Source organism: Helianthus annuus, chromosome 3 (genome assembly GCF_002127325.2).
Source record: "Helianthus annuus cultivar XRQ/B chromosome 3, HanXRQr2.0-SUNRISE, whole genome shotgun sequence".
Lineage (NCBI taxonomy): Eukaryota > Viridiplantae > Streptophyta > Magnoliopsida > Asterales > Asteraceae > Helianthus > Helianthus annuus.
This window is the reverse complement of record NC_035435.2, coordinates 94,945,130-94,962,858: the sequence shown is the minus strand read 5'-3', so window position 1 is coordinate 94,962,858 and position 17,729 is coordinate 94,945,130. Positions and strand designations below refer to the sequence as shown.

General features: G+C 37.1%; 1 protein-coding gene across 1 annotated transcript; it reads left to right on the top strand.

The window, feature by feature from the left end:
• Window positions 1–8,486: 8,486 nt before the first annotated feature.
• Window positions 8,487–9,535, top strand: LOC110927973. Its single transcript, XM_022171260.1, has 2 exons — window positions 8,487–8,905; window positions 9,305–9,535. Exons 1-2 carry the CDS (start codon window positions 8,521–8,523, stop codon window positions 9,409–9,411), a joined length of 492 nt encoding a protein of 163 aa, XP_022026952.1. The 5' UTR covers window positions 8,487–8,520; the 3' UTR covers window positions 9,412–9,535.
• The last annotated feature ends 8,194 nt before the right edge of the window (window positions 9,536–17,729 follow it).

Below are 17,729 nucleotides of genomic sequence, written 5' to 3'. Positions count from 1 at the left end.
GATCGTAGGTCAATCTTGGAATAGTAGCTCGATCCTTGTAGCTGATCGAATAGGTCGTCGATGCGCGGGAGAGGGTAACGATTCTTGATAGTAACCTTGTTCAGCTCACGATAGTCGATGCACATTCGGAACGTGCCATCCTTTTTCTTGACAAAGAGTACTGGGGCTCCCCAGGGTGATGAACTAGGACGGATAAATCCTTTATCCAATAGTTCCTGTAATTGCGCGGAGAGTTCTTTAAGTTCTGCAGGGGCTAGACGGTACGGTGCACGAGCTATAGGTGCTGCTCCGGGAGCTAGCTCGATTTGGAATTCGACCTGACGGTGGGGAGGGAGTCCAGGTAGTTCCTCAGGAAATACCTCGGGGTAGTCACGTACTACAGGAAAATCTTCAATCCTCTTTTCCTTTTCGTGGGTGTTGGTGACGAGTGCTAGGATAGCGGTGTGCCCTTTTTGCAAACACTTCTGGGCTTTCAGGAGCGAGATAATGCATGTGACTTCTCCACCTTTGTTGCCTTGAACGATGAGGGGTTGGCCAGAACGGCGAGGAATACGAACCGCTTTCTCTTGACAGAGGATCTCAGCACGATGTTTGGATAACCAATCCATACCAATGACGACGTCGAAGCTTCCAAGTTTGACAGGGAAAAGATCGATACTAAACGTGTGGCCAGACAATTCTAGTGTGTAGTCGTGGATCATGTGCGTGGCCTCGATGTTCTTACCATTAGCTATCTCGACGATGTGCTTAGAACTTAATAATGCAGGCGGGTGCTTAAGTTTCTTACTAATGCGAAGGGATACATAACTGGCATCGGCACCGGAATCAAATAACACAGAAACATAACGATCATCAAGTAGGAACTTACCCGCCACGACGTTGGGGTCGTTCCTCACTTCTCCAGCTCCGATCACAAAAGCTCTTCCCCTTGCGCCATTCCCAGCATTGTTGTTTTGCTCATTGTTCCCAGCTCCCTGATTGTTGTTGCGATTCTGATTCAGTTCAGGGCAATCCTTTCGCATGTGCCCTGTTGCCCCGCATTTAAAACATGCTCGGTTATTTCCCTGCTGCTGTTGCTGTTGGGGTTGTTGCTGATTCTGCCTTGCTGGGAACTGACTTCTACAATCCTTGGCTTCGTGCCCCATCTTGTGGCATCGCTGACACTGGCCCTTGTTACATGCCCCATTGTGGTGCCTGTTACACTTGTTGCACTTAGGGTAGCTTCCCCGGTAGCCACCCTGTTGCTGAGTGCCTTTGTTGTTGTCAGTTTTCCTTTGCTGAGCTGGGGCCTGAGTAGAGTTAGCATCTTTGCCCTGATTTCCATCCCACTTTCGTTTGCCATCACTAGAAGTTCCTTCCGCAGCACTGATCCTTTTGGGCAACCTGCCTTCCTCCACAGCCTGGTTGGTGAGTTTGTGGGCAAGACGAACCACGGGCTGTATGGTAGGGAGGTTGGCCGAGGTTACATGGCTCCTGATTTCCGGGACTAAACCCTTGATGTACAATTCGATCCTTCGGTACATGGGTCGGGACATGTTTGGACAAAGAGCAGCATAGTCATTGGACAGCTTGGTGTAGGTCTCAATCTCTGACCCAACCATCTTGAGTTCATAGTACTCGTCCTCGAGTTTGTGGATGTCATCCCTGTGACAGTACTCTTCCTTGATCATATCCTTAAAATCTTCCCATGCAGTAGCGTTAGCAGTCTCCAAACCAAGCATTTGAATTTGCGCCTTCCACCATGAAAGTGCGCTTCCCTCAAGAGTACCAGTAGTAAACTTCACCCAATTAGCAGGGGGACACTCGCAGACAGCGAAAACAGCTTCGACCTTCTCGATCCAGTGTAGAAGACCTATGGCACCCTCAGTGCCACTGAACGGAAGAGGCTTGCAATCCATGAAGGTCTTGAAGGTACAAACACGTGGTTGCACAGGCGCAGGCTGACCTATAGGGTGAGCTGCGAAAGCTGCAGCCACTGTGTTGAGCAGGTTAGTGAACTGAGCCTGAGTCATGTTGACGTTTCCTCGTCCGCGTCCACTCATTGTCTTCATAACCAGAAAACATAGTATGAGTGTGGTGTCGTAACATAGCGAGAATAAGATAGAAGAGGGGAGGCGTATCTATCTAATCAGGCAAACTAGTACGTATAGTAAAGCAGAAAGCATAAGGCAATTAAGCAAGTAAATATGGGTCCGAGCTATGAGGTCAGATAAGTCGAGCCTTGCACTTGGAGTGTAGTGTCGTCACGAGTCACGGGTTATAGTCTGGTTTTTCTCAAAAAGATTTTTCCCCTTTTTAAAACCAAGTTCACTATAACCAATGGCTCTGATACCAATCTGTCACACCCCCAAAATCCACCTGCGGATAACACCCGCTTCGAGGGCGTGACTGACCAGGATCCAGCCACCAATTATACTGACTAATTAAGTTGATAACAAAAAGTAACACTTACTAACCATAAGATTAGCAAATATCAAGTTCAGAGTTTAAGGTTTCAAGTTCAAACAGTAATAAGTAGCGGAAGCATAAGTAAACAGTTTTAAACAATGTTCATAAGGTAAGCATGATAAATGCCCAACACACGGGCAGACGACCACTACACATCCCAAGCAGCTACTCCAGTCACTGGCCACCTGCAAAGCATGCAGTAAGGGGGTCAACAATAATGCTGAGTGAGTTCACTAGTTGTCCAGTTTTAATTACCAAAAACTCGTTTCACCAGTTAATTTATCCGTTTATACATGCCATGGGGAGCTACCCCAAAAGTTAGCGACTAAACTGTTTTTCCAATACCGAACACTAGGTAACCGTTTGCGTTTCCGCAGGATGCCCCGATGTCAATGTTCTATCATCATTGACGGATGCCTGAGTACATTAGTTCACGACCGATCCCATACCATGGCACGGTGTGAGGTTGGTAAAACCTAAATAGCGCTATCAACTAATAACCCGTTCGCCTGGCCCCGGCGACTAATCGGTATTATGTAGTAGGGACTTGAGTGATAGAGTTGCGTTTAGTGCCGTTGGTTGCATTCCGTATAAACAGTAATTAACTAAAAGGTTTCCCAATACAAGGGAAGGAAAAGTAAGTTTGTTCCAAGTAACTAGGGAAGGAATGTAAATGGTATCCCCTTTACAAGGGGATAGGGTTGTTTTAGTCTCGTGTCCCAAACCACCGGGACGCATGCTTTTAAGTTGTGAACTCACCTTGGGTTGCTCGGTAGATATTTTTACCCGGTCAAGTATGTTGGTCACCACGTCCTAACATGGTTACCAAATATGGGTCAAGTCGGGTACAAGTAAACACATAGCGAACACGTATGGCAATACATATAGCAAACACGTATAACATGCGAAACACAAACAGTTATTGGGTCAGCCCTAACATATAATCAGCAGTGACAAACATGCAGCCCAGTCAACAGAAAGCCCAACAGTTAAAGCCCAATAACACCAAAATAGTCCAGTCGAGACAAGGGTGGTTGCGACTCGCAACCGAGGTTACGACTCGCAACCGAGGTCTCGGTTCATCACGTTTTGGTTACGAGTCGCAACCAGGGGTTACGACTCGCAACTAGCGGTTCCGACTTAGCAGCAGTGGTTACGACTCGCAACAGGATTCGATGCGCGTTGATTGCGACTCGCAACCGGGAGATCTCGACAAGACTTGATGCGGTCTCGAGTAGCAACCAAAGGTTGCGACTCGCAACCGTGATTACGTGCACAACAAATCTTCTAGAACCTGCAATGTACTGACCAATAGAATTGCATTTTCATGTAACAGTGTACTATGCCCACTAAACATGTTTTCTTGTCTGTTTTGTGCACAATTTGGATCAAACTTAGCATATTTGAAATATTCAGGCAACCTTCAAAGTGTTCTTCATATTCAAATAACATTCAACCCACATTCATTAATGAACAACCCAAAATTTATGTATAAACCTTCTAACCAAACCCTTAATGTCATTCGGATAACAAAAGCCATTCAATCCAAACAATATAACATATCCTTTATTAACATGATCCGAAACATATAACAATCATCGACCTAACCAAGCATCTAACCAAGCATTATAACAAACCGGAAAGCACTTCTATTTTCTCAAACAAGAGTAACAATCATCAACTAAATAACCAACCATCATGCAAACATTTCAAGGCAATTTATCAACATTGTGCAACAAACACCTAGTGAACATAATAACACTAACCGATAGAGATTCAAGGTGTGTGGGTATGATGGATCGATGAGTGAGCTTCCGGTTGGTGATTCCGAGCTAGAGCCGAGGTGTTCTTGTTGTTGGTTGATCCGAGAGCTTGGTTCCGAGTAGGAGGAAGAAGGTGATGGTGGATGTTGGTGTTTGTAAGGGTTTTGGAGAAGAATGATGAGGGTGAGTGAGATGAGTGTAGTAAAAGAGGCAAAAGGGGTGTGAGGGTTGGGTTATATAGTGTTCCGGGTGGGCTTAGGGGTTCCGACTTTGGGCCTCTCGGTCACAAGGCCCTAACCGGCCCAACTGTTACTGTTCACTCGAGACCAAGGGGTCTCGAGAGGGGTCATGGTTTCGGCTCACAATAACGCACACATATACATAAGTACACGTACCATGTAACACAATAGTTCAAATTTTTATTTAATAAACACATATACACGTAAGTTACATCGAAAGGTTATCCGGGAAAACCGAAGTGTCACATATATAAGGTATGTTAAGCCTATGTCACTATTCCGGAGTGTTTGTCGCATTAAACTGTATCAGTTCGCGTATAACTTTCTAGAAAGCGATTTAAAGCTCGAAATTGAACAAGAATTGATATGTGCAAATGATACACGTATATATACAAATCCCAAGTATGAAAACACAATATTTCATTGGTTATTTGTATGATGGTCGAAGAGGCACAGATGTCACAGGCCGGTAAAGGAGAAAGAGGCTACGGATGAGCGAGCCACCACATCAAGACTCGGTTTAGAGAGCCATGTGTTGAAGAACTTAAAAGGTATAGGGCCGAAATCGTTGGATATAGTGATGAGAATAAGCGGTAAATGATCTGAGAGATTCCTCGGGAGGGTCCGAAGAGATGTCGTTGGCCAAAGGCCCCAAAATTTATCACACACCAACATACGTTGTAGTTTGCTCATTTTATTACCTCCGTCCAGCCATCTCTGAATTTTGACCCATTCATTTGGTACTCCGCAAGGTTTGCTTCGTATATGGAAGTGTTAAAATCCGCCGCAGAAGTTGGGTCAAAAATACAATTTCTTCTATCTGGCCTGGTTGAAATCCCCTAATATAATCCAAATACCCCCACATGTTGTTTTTTGTTCTCTAATATGCTCCCAGAGTACTCTTTTTGTGGATGTGAATTGTGGTGCATAAATGTTCATGATGTGGACAATATCAGAGATGCCTCTAATCGTGCCACTAAGCATCAAGTAGTACCTATTTTTAATGGTTGCTTGCCTGTTGAAAATCCCCGGATCCCATATGCATGCTAGGCCCCTCGAACGCCCTTCCGCATTAACCCATTCATTTTCAATCGGAAAATTACCCCATAGCTTCTTGAAGTTTATTTTTGATCCGTTGACTAACATCGTTTCCTGAATAGCAATGAGACAAATATCGTGGTCTCTTTTGATTTGTTTAATCCAGGCAGCCTTTTGGGCATTACCCACCCCCCTAAGATTTATGCTGAGGTAATTCATTGATTACCGTTGTTTACTCCTTCACCCCTGACAATATCCTCAACCATATTCATAAAATTATCAACATGTATACCTGTTTTGGTCCCCACATGGATAGTCGCCATTGTTTCATATTGAGCATTTGAGTAATTTTCCCCCAAATTCGGAGATTGCAGTGATGAACCGGCACCTGTATGTTTCTCCGGTGGTGCTGTGTTCCCTGATTGAGGGTTGGGTATACTATCGTTGGGTAGGATATCATGAGGTTGGGGGGTGCTATTGGACGGTATCTCTGCTGGGGGGGGGGGAAGATTGGTGGGGGTATGACGTAGGTAGTCGGGGTAATCAGGAAGTGGAAAGGAAAAAGGAACAAGAGGCTTTGGGTTATCACACCTGGATCTTTTTTGGGCCGGTTGCCTTAGGCTTGAGTCTGATCAATGGTTCGAGTGGGTGGGCCTATTACCACGAGATCTGTTATGTTTGTTGTAAGCTTTGTTGGTAGGAGGGGCCCCACAGTTGTTACTAACATTAAAAACAGAATGATAAAGGTTTCCCATTTCTGGAACGACATTCGAGGAATCTACTTTTGGGGAAGGTTGCGCAGCCTTTTCATTGTTCTCACCCATGCTCATCTCATTTCCCATGCAGGTCTTTTCGAATTCTATACGGGACTCCTCATCTTCGCCTGCCATGCCTCCTTCGTCGGAATTACCCATTGATTCATCCCGAGCATTTTTTTCAACGTCCAGGCCGCCAATGTTCATAGTTTGGTGTCTTTTCGGACCTCCCGTACTGCCGATCAGGAAATCTGGGACCCAGTCTTCCATAATTTCTTTGATCCAAACTCCATACTCTTTCCCTTGCCATGTGATAATTACTTCTTCATTTACTGCCTTACCCGAATTGGTCAGGATTCCAACGATTTCATATGCCAAGTTACAATCTCTCACTGGAGGGCAATATTACTGCACCGAAGGTGCTAGCAATTTCATTGAAAACCTCTCTCTCCCATGCATTGATAGGGACACCATCGATACGAAGCCAGGCTATCCGATCGTTAAATTTTTTCATTCCTTCCCATAATTTAATACTGGAGAACCACTTGGATTGTTTCGTATTGTTAAGATTTAGAAATGCTTCGCAGTGGATTTTTTGGTTGAAAGTCAAGAGGACTCTCAATCCGCTAATGTATCTAAGACCGGTGAGAAATTTTGAAAGGTTCCCCATAATTTCAATTATATTGCATAGTATCTCGTAGGTCTTCGCTTCCACGATAACCGAAAGTTAACCCCATTCGTTCACTGTATTGGACTCGAGATTAGCAAAGGTGAGAGATTTTTGTTTACTATTTAATTAATAGGTTAAATCCAAATGTAGGTGCGAGTGCCCTGTATCCAACTTGTATCCATCCTCCTAGGTTCGAAACTCAGGCGGTGGAGGTTTTATTTTGGATTTTTTAACTTCTTTTTGTTTTTATTTTTCAATTGAATTTTAATTTCCCTTTTATTTTTCTTCTACACTTTTTAGTTTATTTTAGTAAGTACAAACATATATGTTATTAAAGTTATATCACATTTTTAGTAATGTTATATGTGAAGTTTTATAAAATTCTGAATATGTTGCTATGGCCTGTTTAATTTTATCCACAATTTAACAAAAGTTTAATTTGCACGTGTCAAATATAATTGACTTTTTTGATTATTTACAGTGACGAAACGAACCGATACCGTACAAATAACATTAGTACCAATTCCATACAACATTTGTTATGTTTTATTATTTATTCTTTTCGTTTTTAGTAATAATATAATATAACGTTTAATGAGATTCTGAAGTTCTAGATTTTTTTTGCTCTTTATCGTCATGAATCGAACGAAACCCGACCAAGTAACACCGATAGCAGTACTATATTCGTTTTTATTATTTTCTCTACATGACGGTATAAAATTCGTTAAGTAAAGAGTCGTATTTGTAATAGAATACTTTTTAGTATTGTATGTTTTATTGGATGTCGGTACCACCAATATCGTGGGGAACTGAACAGATACCGATAAAAAAACACCGAAACTAATATTGATATTTGTTTTTATGGTTTTTGATTAATGTAAAGCACGTGCTAGTTGACATATTGAGTGCCGGTATAGTACTGATACTATATTAAAATAAATAGATATTGTCGAAAAGCCCACCGCAAAGCGTTGAAAAAATACCAATAGTTTTTATTGTTTGTCAAAAATATTAATTTATCCATAAAAATTCACGTTTTCAAAAAGTCGGACATCACATTTATTTAATATAACCCTGGGCTTATAACTCAGTGGTTGGGCAATGATAGTGACAAACCCACCGAGGGAGGTTCGATCCTGAGCCACACTTCGGTTTTCATCCAGCTGTTATTTCAGCGAGGCAACTCGTGTGAAGGTAGTACAGTTTCTGAGAGAACGCCGTAATCAAGTCTGACCAACCCAGCGCGAGCCCGATTAAGACAATTAAGTCTAGGCAGATCTTGACTAGGGCCACCGTTTAGACGGCGTGAAATTGGGTCACTAAAAAAGAAATTCACCGTTAAAAAATATTTATTTAATAAAAATTAACAAATTAACAAAAGTAAACAAATATAATTGGCTAAAAATAGTAGAAAAAGGCAAACATTAAAATGGACCCACAATAGTAACCTTATACCCCACCACACGAAATCTACAACCCTCCCTATAAAAATCACACAATACTTCCTCTTTGCCTTTCTCTATATATACCATACAATACATACATATACCATCCTATCCCTCATTCCCGCCGGTGATCCCTTCTCCACAAACGGTGGTTCAGTTTCCATGGCCAACTCGACGAACCGGCTTCCGATTCTATTCAAAAACCGCTCGTGGACCACGGACATCCACCGCGACATAGAATGGGAGAAATTAAAGCTCAAACAAAGACGAAGGAACTTGCACCGCCGCAGCATGAGTGCGAATGCTGCGTCGGAGTTTGATGTCATGGATGAAGATATTAGCGAGCTTCAAGCTTGCTTCGAGCTCGGGTTTGGGTTGGATCCGTCAAATGAATTGGATCCGAAGCTTAAACGGGCTTTTCCTGCACTTGAATTGTACATTGCTGTTAACCGCCAGTTTAACGGTCGAGATCTTTCGAGGTCTTCGTCGATTGATTCTGATTGTTCGTCGAACTCTAGCATGTCTTCGCGCCTCATTGTTGATCCAAGTACGAGTTTCTGACATTAATTCTGTTAAATTCGTGTTTTGTAGCACTACTAGAAAACTGTTTTGTTTCCTAAGCGAATTGAAATTCGCTAGAAATACGTAGGAAACAACCATTAAATTCCTAACGACATTTTTTTTATAAACCTGATTTTATCATAAAAACCGTGGTACAAAACTTTTTCTGACAAATTGGTTGAATAATTTATGTTTGATTTTAAGTTTTGTAGTGATACTAGAAAACTATGTCATTTCCTAGGGCGAAATTCGCCTGAAATACGTAGGAAACAACCTTTAACCACATATTTTTCCACATAAATATTTTTATTGGAAAAACTGTCCTAGGAAACTTTTTCTGACAAATTTGTTGAATTATTTGTTTGATATTTTTTTAATTATGCAGGTGATAATCCAAAAATGGTGAAGATGAGATTGAAGAGATGGGCGCAGGTGGTTGCTTGTTCGGTTCATGAAGCTTTCACTCAGCCAACAATTGAATTTGAAGAATGAGTGTGTGTGTGTGAAGAGCTTGTTTGTATGTGTGAAGTGTGAAGTGTGAAGTGTGAAGTGTGAAGTGTGTGTCTGTGTGTGCATTTTCTAGGGTTCTGAGAAAGGAATTGAAGAATCAACCTTAGATTCTGTGTATTTTAATGTAATAATAATAATAATAATAATAATAATAATAATAATAATAATAATAATAATAATAATAATAATAATAATAATAATAATAATATTATTATTATTATTATTATTATTATTATTATTATTATTATTCCAAATCTATTGAATATTTGGTGTTTGTTTTTGGTTTTTGGTTTCGTAGTTACAAAAATGAAGATGAAGAACATGAAATATCAAAATCAAAGCACGAGGCTACTAAAAGTATTTTTAGTTAAATGAAATGCATGTTTCTTGCTTGAAATCCCAATAATCATGTTTAGTTTTAATTAGTTCTGAGTTCTGACTATTAAAGATTGAAAGATTAAATTCTTGTAAAATAATGATAATTTATAAATTATAATATGTGTTTAGTTAGATATATGTGTATGTATGCATGAGTTTATAGAACTAAATTGATTAGTTTATATATATATATATATATATATATATATATATATATATATATATATATATATATATATGGTTAGGATCATCTGAGAAGCACTAGACTAATTGAGAAACTTGAGAATCATTTTAGACCATATATTTTTCCTAAGGTTTTCGTAAAATACACATATGTACAGTTTAAAATTGAATATATACATATGTGTATAATTCAAGATTTGACAATATACATATATGTATATAGTTAGTTTTAAACTATACATATGTGTATATTACGAAAAACTTAGGGAAATATGTGGTCCAAAATGCTTCTCAAGTTTCTCAAATAGGGTGGACTTCTCTTAGGATCCCTACCCTATATATATATATATATATATATATATATATATATATATATATATATATATATATAGGAGAAGAATCCGTTTGAAAGCACCCTTTATTGCGAGCGAGAACCAATGTGAACACAACAAAAAATAGCTAAAAAAACACACAATTTTTTTTTAATATTTTTTTATAAAAAATCGCTACTTTTAGTAGAAAAAAAAAATTAAAACTAAAAAAAAATTGGCTACTAAAAGTACCATTTTAATGTAAAAAATATTAAAAAAAATTGTTTGTTTTTTTGGTTTTTTTAGATTTTTTTTTATTTTTTTAGGTTTTTTGAGAGTTTAGTTTTTAGCATTTTAGCTTGCGGCGGCGGGGTGGGGGGTTAGGTTTTTGAGGGTGCGGGAGGGGGGTTTAGGTTTTTTTTTAGGTTCTTTGAGGGGGTTTAGTTTTTAGCATTTAGCTTTAAAGGGGGGGGGGTTAGGTTTTTTTTTTTTTTTTTTTTTGTGGGGGTGGGGGGGGGATGGGTTTAGGTTTTTTTTCGGGGGTGGGGGTTAGGTTTTTTTGGTTGTGTTCACATTGGTTCTCGCGGTTCTCGCAATAAGGGTGGTTCTCGCATGAACGTTACCCTATATATATATATAGAGAGAGAGAGAGGCCGGTTAACGTACAATCGGGCTTATCGTACATTACGTACGTGATAACCCCAGCCGTCAGATCTTCATCTCCCATGCGATTTCATAGCTCCATGCGAACTGTACGAACTGTGCGATTTCAATCTTCCACATGCGATTTTCTCCATCTATACACCCCACACCCCATGCCATTTTTCACATTACCCCATGCTAACCATTTTTTTCACATGCTTTATTCAATTTTCCACATGCGATTCTACACACCCCATGTCACTTTTCACATTACCCCATGCTAGCCATTTTTCATATGCGATATTCAATCTTCCACATGCGATTCTACACACCACATGCCATTTTTCACATTACCCCATGCTGCCATTTTTTCACATGCGATATTCAATCTTCCACATGCGATTCTACACACCCCATGCCATTTTTCACATTACCCCATGCTGCCATTTTTTCACATGCGATATTCAATCTTTCACATTCGATTTGTCCATGTACACACCCCATGCCATTTTTCACACTACCCCATGCTAACCGTTTTTTCACATGCGATATGTATTGAATTCGCACCAAATCTGCACCTGGTCGAACAACTGGTATGATCGCGTACGTATCGTACGATAAGCGCATTTGTATTTTACACTTTACCTATATATATGTGTATATATATATATATATATATATATATATATATAGGGTAAGGTTCATGCGAGAACCACCCTTATTGCGAGAACCAATGTGAACACAAAATAAAATCTAAAAAAAATCAAAAAGCATTCAAATTTTTTTTTTTTATTTTAAAAAAAATCGCTATATTTAGTTAGCAAAAAAAAACTTTTTTTTTTCAAGTAACAGTTATCCATGCACATGTGCATATGTATCATTACTTCGACAAATTACGTAATAGGTTATCAGTAATAGACAATTGCACTTTACTTTATAATACCATCAGTAATACACTACTTTTTACATTACCAATATTCAAAATGCACATGTGCATCATTATGTATAACCATGTTTTGGTACAAAAAGTTTGTGATTTTGAATGGAGAAGTAGGCCCATATACATGTTTTTTTGGTTAGTTACATCTAGTGGTTGATGGTTTGGTTATAGTTGTCAATTTATGATGTAATATGTTGATTGGATGGTATAAATTGTGTTGATATACATGTAATAAAGTGAAAATATTGGTAATGGTATTGTATTATGGATGGTAGGAGGTAATGGTATTGTATTATAGATGGTAGAAGGTAATGATAGTGTATTATGGATGGTATGATAGATGAAAGGGAAAGTGTATTCAAAGTAGTGTACCAAAACACCTTATTTCATATTGATACATGTAGATGCAAATGTGCATTTCTAATATTTGTAATGTAAAAAGTAGTGTATTACATATGGTAGTGTAAATGAAAGTGCAATTGCCTAATATTTGTAATGAATTACGGAATTTGTCATAGAAATGACAAAAATGCACATGTGCATGTTTGTGTATTTGTATGGAATGATAGATGAAAGAGAAAGTAGTGTATTTACACACCTTATTTCATGTTGATAAATATAGATGCACGTGTGCATTTCCAATTTTGTTAACGTAAAAAGTAGTGTATTACACGTGATAGTGTAAATGAAAGTGCAATTGTTTAATATTTGTAATGAAATACGGAATTTGTCAAAGAAATGATACAAATGCACATGAGCATAGATAACTGTTACTCGATTTTTTTTTTTTTTGAATTTTTTTTATAAACAAAATATAGCGATTTTTCCAAAAAAAATAGTAAAAAAAATTTTGGGTGTTTTATAGATTTTTTTAGGAATTACTGTTTGTGTTCACACTGGTTCTCGTGGTTCTCGCAATAAAGGGTGGTTCCTAACGGGTCCTTCTCCTATATATATATATATATATGGAAAAATCTTGAATTATGCACATAGGTATATAGTTAATTTTAAAGTATAACTTTATGTGTATTACGAAAAACCAAGATAAAATGTTTGGTTCAGAATGTTTCTCAAGTTTTTCAATTAGCCTAATGATTCTCACACAATCCTAGACATATATATATATATGTATGTATGTAGGAGAAGGATCCGTTAGGAACCACCCTTTATTGCGAGAACCAATGTGAACACAACCAAAAGTACCTAAAAATAGCTAAAAACAAAAAAAAAAGAAAAAATTTTAATATTTAAAAAAAAATCGCTACTTTTAGTAGCAAAAAAAATTTAATTTTAAAAAAAATTGGCTACTAAAAGTAGCGATTTTAATGTAAAAAATATTAAAAAAAAAATTTGTGTGTTTTTTTTTTTTTTTTTTAGATTTTTTTAGGTTTTTTGTGGTTTAGTTTTTAGGATTTTAGCTTGGGGGTGGGGGATTTAGGTTTTTTTTTGGGTGGGGGAGGGGGGTTAGGTTTTTTTTTGGGAGGGGGGGGGGTTAGGTTTTTTTGAGGGGTTTAGTTTTTAGCATTTAGCTTGGGGGGGGGGGGATTGGGGGTTAGGTTTTTTTAAGGTTTTTTTAGCTATTTTAGGTTGTGTTCACATTGGTTCTCGCGGTTCTCGCAATAAAGGTGGTTCTCGCTTGAACCTTACCCTATGTATGTATGTATGTATGTATGTATGTATGTATGTATGTATGTATGTATGTATGTATGTATGTATGTATGTATGTATGTATGTATGTATGTATGTATGTATGTATGTATGTATGTATGTATGTATGTATGTATGTATGTATGTATGTATGTATGTATGTATGTATGTATGTATGTATGTATGTATGTATGTATATATATATATCATGTTAATTAGTGATTTGGTGATTCTAAGCAAATAAGATTCCTTGTACTTTTTAATTCGTGAAACAGAATATATATCATGTTAATCGTAAAAGAAATGTATATACAAAAGTTGAATCTGTTCATGAACAGCTTAAATGTTTACATAAGTACAACCATTAAGACGATTTGTACATATAATTGTTACGCATTTTTTCTTCGCAAATGTGATTGAAGATATATGATGATGGTTAACAAAAATATCTTACATACGAAATTTAAGAGCATGTAAGCAATGGTTAAACATTGGACTGGTAATATTCCTTTTTCTTGTCAGTTATGCTAACATACTTAATTTCTTGTTGTTTTACTTAATTTCTTGTTGTTTTGTTACACATGGGCACGTATGCAGTCTATCTTACAACAACTACCGTACAAAACGAAAAGTTTCTTGTGCTCGATTTGCAATCGAGAGCAAAATGTTGATGTAGAGTTGTAAAAAGAATTTAATTACTAAGACAATTTTTACATATAATCGTTACACTTTTTTCTGTACAAATGTGATTGAAGATACAATGAGGGTTAAAAAAAATATCAGAAATGCGAAACTAAAGAATATTGAAGCATTGGTTAAACATTTAACAGGTAATGTTCCTTTTTCTTGTCTGTTATGCCGATAAAGACTCGGTTTTCTCGTTGTCTTGTATTGTTACACATTGGCATGTATGCGGTCTACATTACAAGAACGGCATTACAAATGGATAAAGTTTCTTGTGCATGATTTGCGATCGAGAACAAAATATTAATGTACAGTTGTAAGAAGAATGTAATTTAACACTTTTTATCGTCGAATAATCTATTCGATTAATTAATAGCTCTTTGAAAAACTCATTGTAGTATAGTAAATATGTGTGTGTGTATATATGAGGAAAAAATTATATATTGTAACAAGGCCAAACTTAAATGTCAAAACCCCTAAAAAACAAAACTAAACTCACGGTTTACTTCCATTACTTCCTTTTGTGTATTACGATACGTTTTTCCCTACTACTACTATCCAACTTTAATAAATACTTTTTATAACATTTAAGCCACTAGTCACCCATTTCACCTTTAATTAACATTTTGCTTGTTATTTAATTTATTTTTTTTTATTTTCTGAATTCTTTTCGTCAAGTTTTTTTTTTTTTTTTTTTTAAATTAAACTTCATTAAACGACACACCTCCGACCTAAACGGGCAAAAGGTCTCTTTTCGTCAAGTGGCCCAAAATATCTCTAACAACCATATTACCCGCAACATTAAATTGGTAGTCAACAAGGACACAAATAAACAAATTGGGAAGAGGAGATGTTAAGTCAGAAGAATAATAAAATCGATGAAGAGTGATTCACCACATAAAATATAACGGAAGTGAATTGTGAGATTCAGCTCAATTTTTAGATTCTTCAAAACAATATAAATCTGAAAAGTTTCGCATCTACGATTAGGTATGAGATTAGGTGCGAGTAGCACCGTATATCCATCTTACAGTTCTTATCATATACTTAGATCTTACAGTTCTTATCATATACTTAGGGTATACGGGATGCATGCGGCAGCTAGCGGGGAACCCGTTTGCCGCTCGGGGATTGTGCCGCCTAAGGCTTTTGTCGCGCGGTGAAGGGGGAGGGAGAGGTTGAAAGCGGTGAATGATTGCCGCATGCGGGGGGGGGGGGGGGGGGGGAGGGTGTAAAGGTGGGGCCCACTAGTATTCAACCAATCATGCATTTTCTTGTTTTTCTTTTTCTTTTTTTTAAATGATTTGAGAGAAATCACCCTGTGTGTTTTTAGGCAAGATGAGAGAATGAGAAGGGAAATGACATGACACAATATGATTGGATGAGTGGAAATTTTCCCCCATCTCATAAGGGGTGCACCCCTTACACCGTTAGACATAAGTTATACAATTTGTCTATCTCATTTCCATTTTTTTTATCTTTACATTAGTTAAAGAACTTTTATACTTTGATAATTATGTTGTATAATAATCTATCTATACTTTCTATAAAAAGAGAAATCCCGATGACATAATAAAAGCTGATGTGGCAGCTATAGAGGCTGTCCAACAATGCTTTTCTTATGTTATTGTTGCATCATAAAGCCTAATATCTAAAATCACTTTAAAATTCAATCAAACCTCTGCCCTTTATTTAAAAGTCAAACCTCTACACTTCATTCACAATAAAAACCTCTACTCTTTATAACCAAAGTAAACCTCTGGCCAGATTCAAAATTATGGCTCCAGATTCAAAATTCAAACCATATATTCGAACCCTATAAATAAGATATATGAATCTGGCTCTACATTCAAATTTCAACTCTATCTCTCTCACTCATATCTGCGAGCATACATCTCTCTCTTAAATGCATAGCTCTCATGATTCATCCGGTTAATCTTCGATTACAATTCTTTGTTCGAACATTTGTTGATTCTATTTACACATTATCGTTCCAATATCATGTGTTCGAACATTTGTTGATTCTATTTACACATTATCGTTCTAGTATCATTGTTCCAACATCGTCGTTCCAATGAAGCTTCCCTTCACACATCAACGTTTCAACATCGATGTTGTAGTATCATTGTTGCAACATTGTGAAAAGTTGCATGTGCTACCTTCTTTGATGGGAGAGTTGCATTGTTCCAACATCGTTAAATTAAAATTCAGCTTTTCTCATGTCTGTCAGATTTTCTTCTTTTATTGAAAGTATAGATTGTTGCAACATCGTGAAAAGTTATATGTACTACCTTCGTTAATGGGAGACTTGCATTTTAGGTTTGTGGCTTATTTTTATTAACTGTAGTTTAATTTGATTATGAAGAAACAAGTGTTGATAATGTTGATAGTTTTTATTAAAAGTGACATTTTAGAATATGTTAATATGCATATTGATAGTATTAAATTAAATAAACATACATAGAAAAATAAAAATTTACTGAAATATGCATAAACTATTACACACTAGAGTTAACACTTGCTAGGATTTCGTAGACTCTGGTCTTTCTCCATGTGATTTCATGTTCTCTTTTGTTTTTCAAGTCAGTTAGCATGTCGCATATTTTCTAATCCTGTTTTAGTAGTTGTGACAGAAACTCTTCTGCATTCTTCTGGAAATCAGTTGGAGGAGAGCGGAGGACTTCATCGAGCAATGCTATGTTGTTCCAGGTTTTGTTGTAATTAATGTTATTGATTATGTCGACTTTTCTGTTTAGTTCTTCGTCTGATCTTTTTTCTTTGAGTGACCACATCGAGAATTATGTTTTAATATCGCTGGTGTCTGACCAGTGGTAGAAGCATCTGTTTGCCATGTAGATTTTTGTTGGATTTTCTGATTTTGATTTGTTTTTTATAGACAGTGATTTGTATGACAATTTGTTGATGTTTTGAATCAAAAGTAATCATCAGTCTTATGTAGTGTTTAAAACGCATCTATATTGTAAATGAAGAGGTTAATTGTAATTATGATAACCTGGTTTTTTTTTTTTTTTGAAGTTTTAAAATTTGTCCCTTAGGTTTCTTGATATTTAATTTTATAGTTTTCCCATAAATAAATGCTGGGGGTTGAAAAGGTTTTTGCATTAAAAGGCTGCTGTTTTGAAATATAAATTTATATGTTTATACTAAATCTACACGTTTTGCTTGATTAGATTATTAAATGTACAATGAGTTTAAATCTGATTTCTTGGGCTGTTAGATATTTCACTATATAAACTCATTGCCACTTCACCTGTTTTTCATCACATTTTGCTACGAAGATATCATACTTTCACATCACTTGAGTAATATATAAGTTAAAATGGTGTCATACACTTCTGTAGGGTCTGATGATTTGAAGCAGCGCTTTATCAGGCAAATTGAGGAACATGTGTATGAGGATAGGGCTACTCTTCAAGAGCTGAAGAGATGTTTTGATGGACTGCACGTTGGCCTGTTCACGAGAGAGCAGGTTTCCATAAATCTGATGTGGATGC

Excerpts from the sequence above, each read along its gene's own strand:
- LOC110927973 (XM_022171260.1), top strand. The coding sequence starts at position 8,521 with ATGGCCAACTCGACGAACCGGCTTCCGATTCTATTCAAAAACCGCTCG. Across the intron at positions 8,906-9,304 it reads GCGCCTCATTGTTGATCCAA|GTGATAATCCAAAAATGGTG; the intron begins GTACGAGTTTCT and ends TTAATTATGCAG.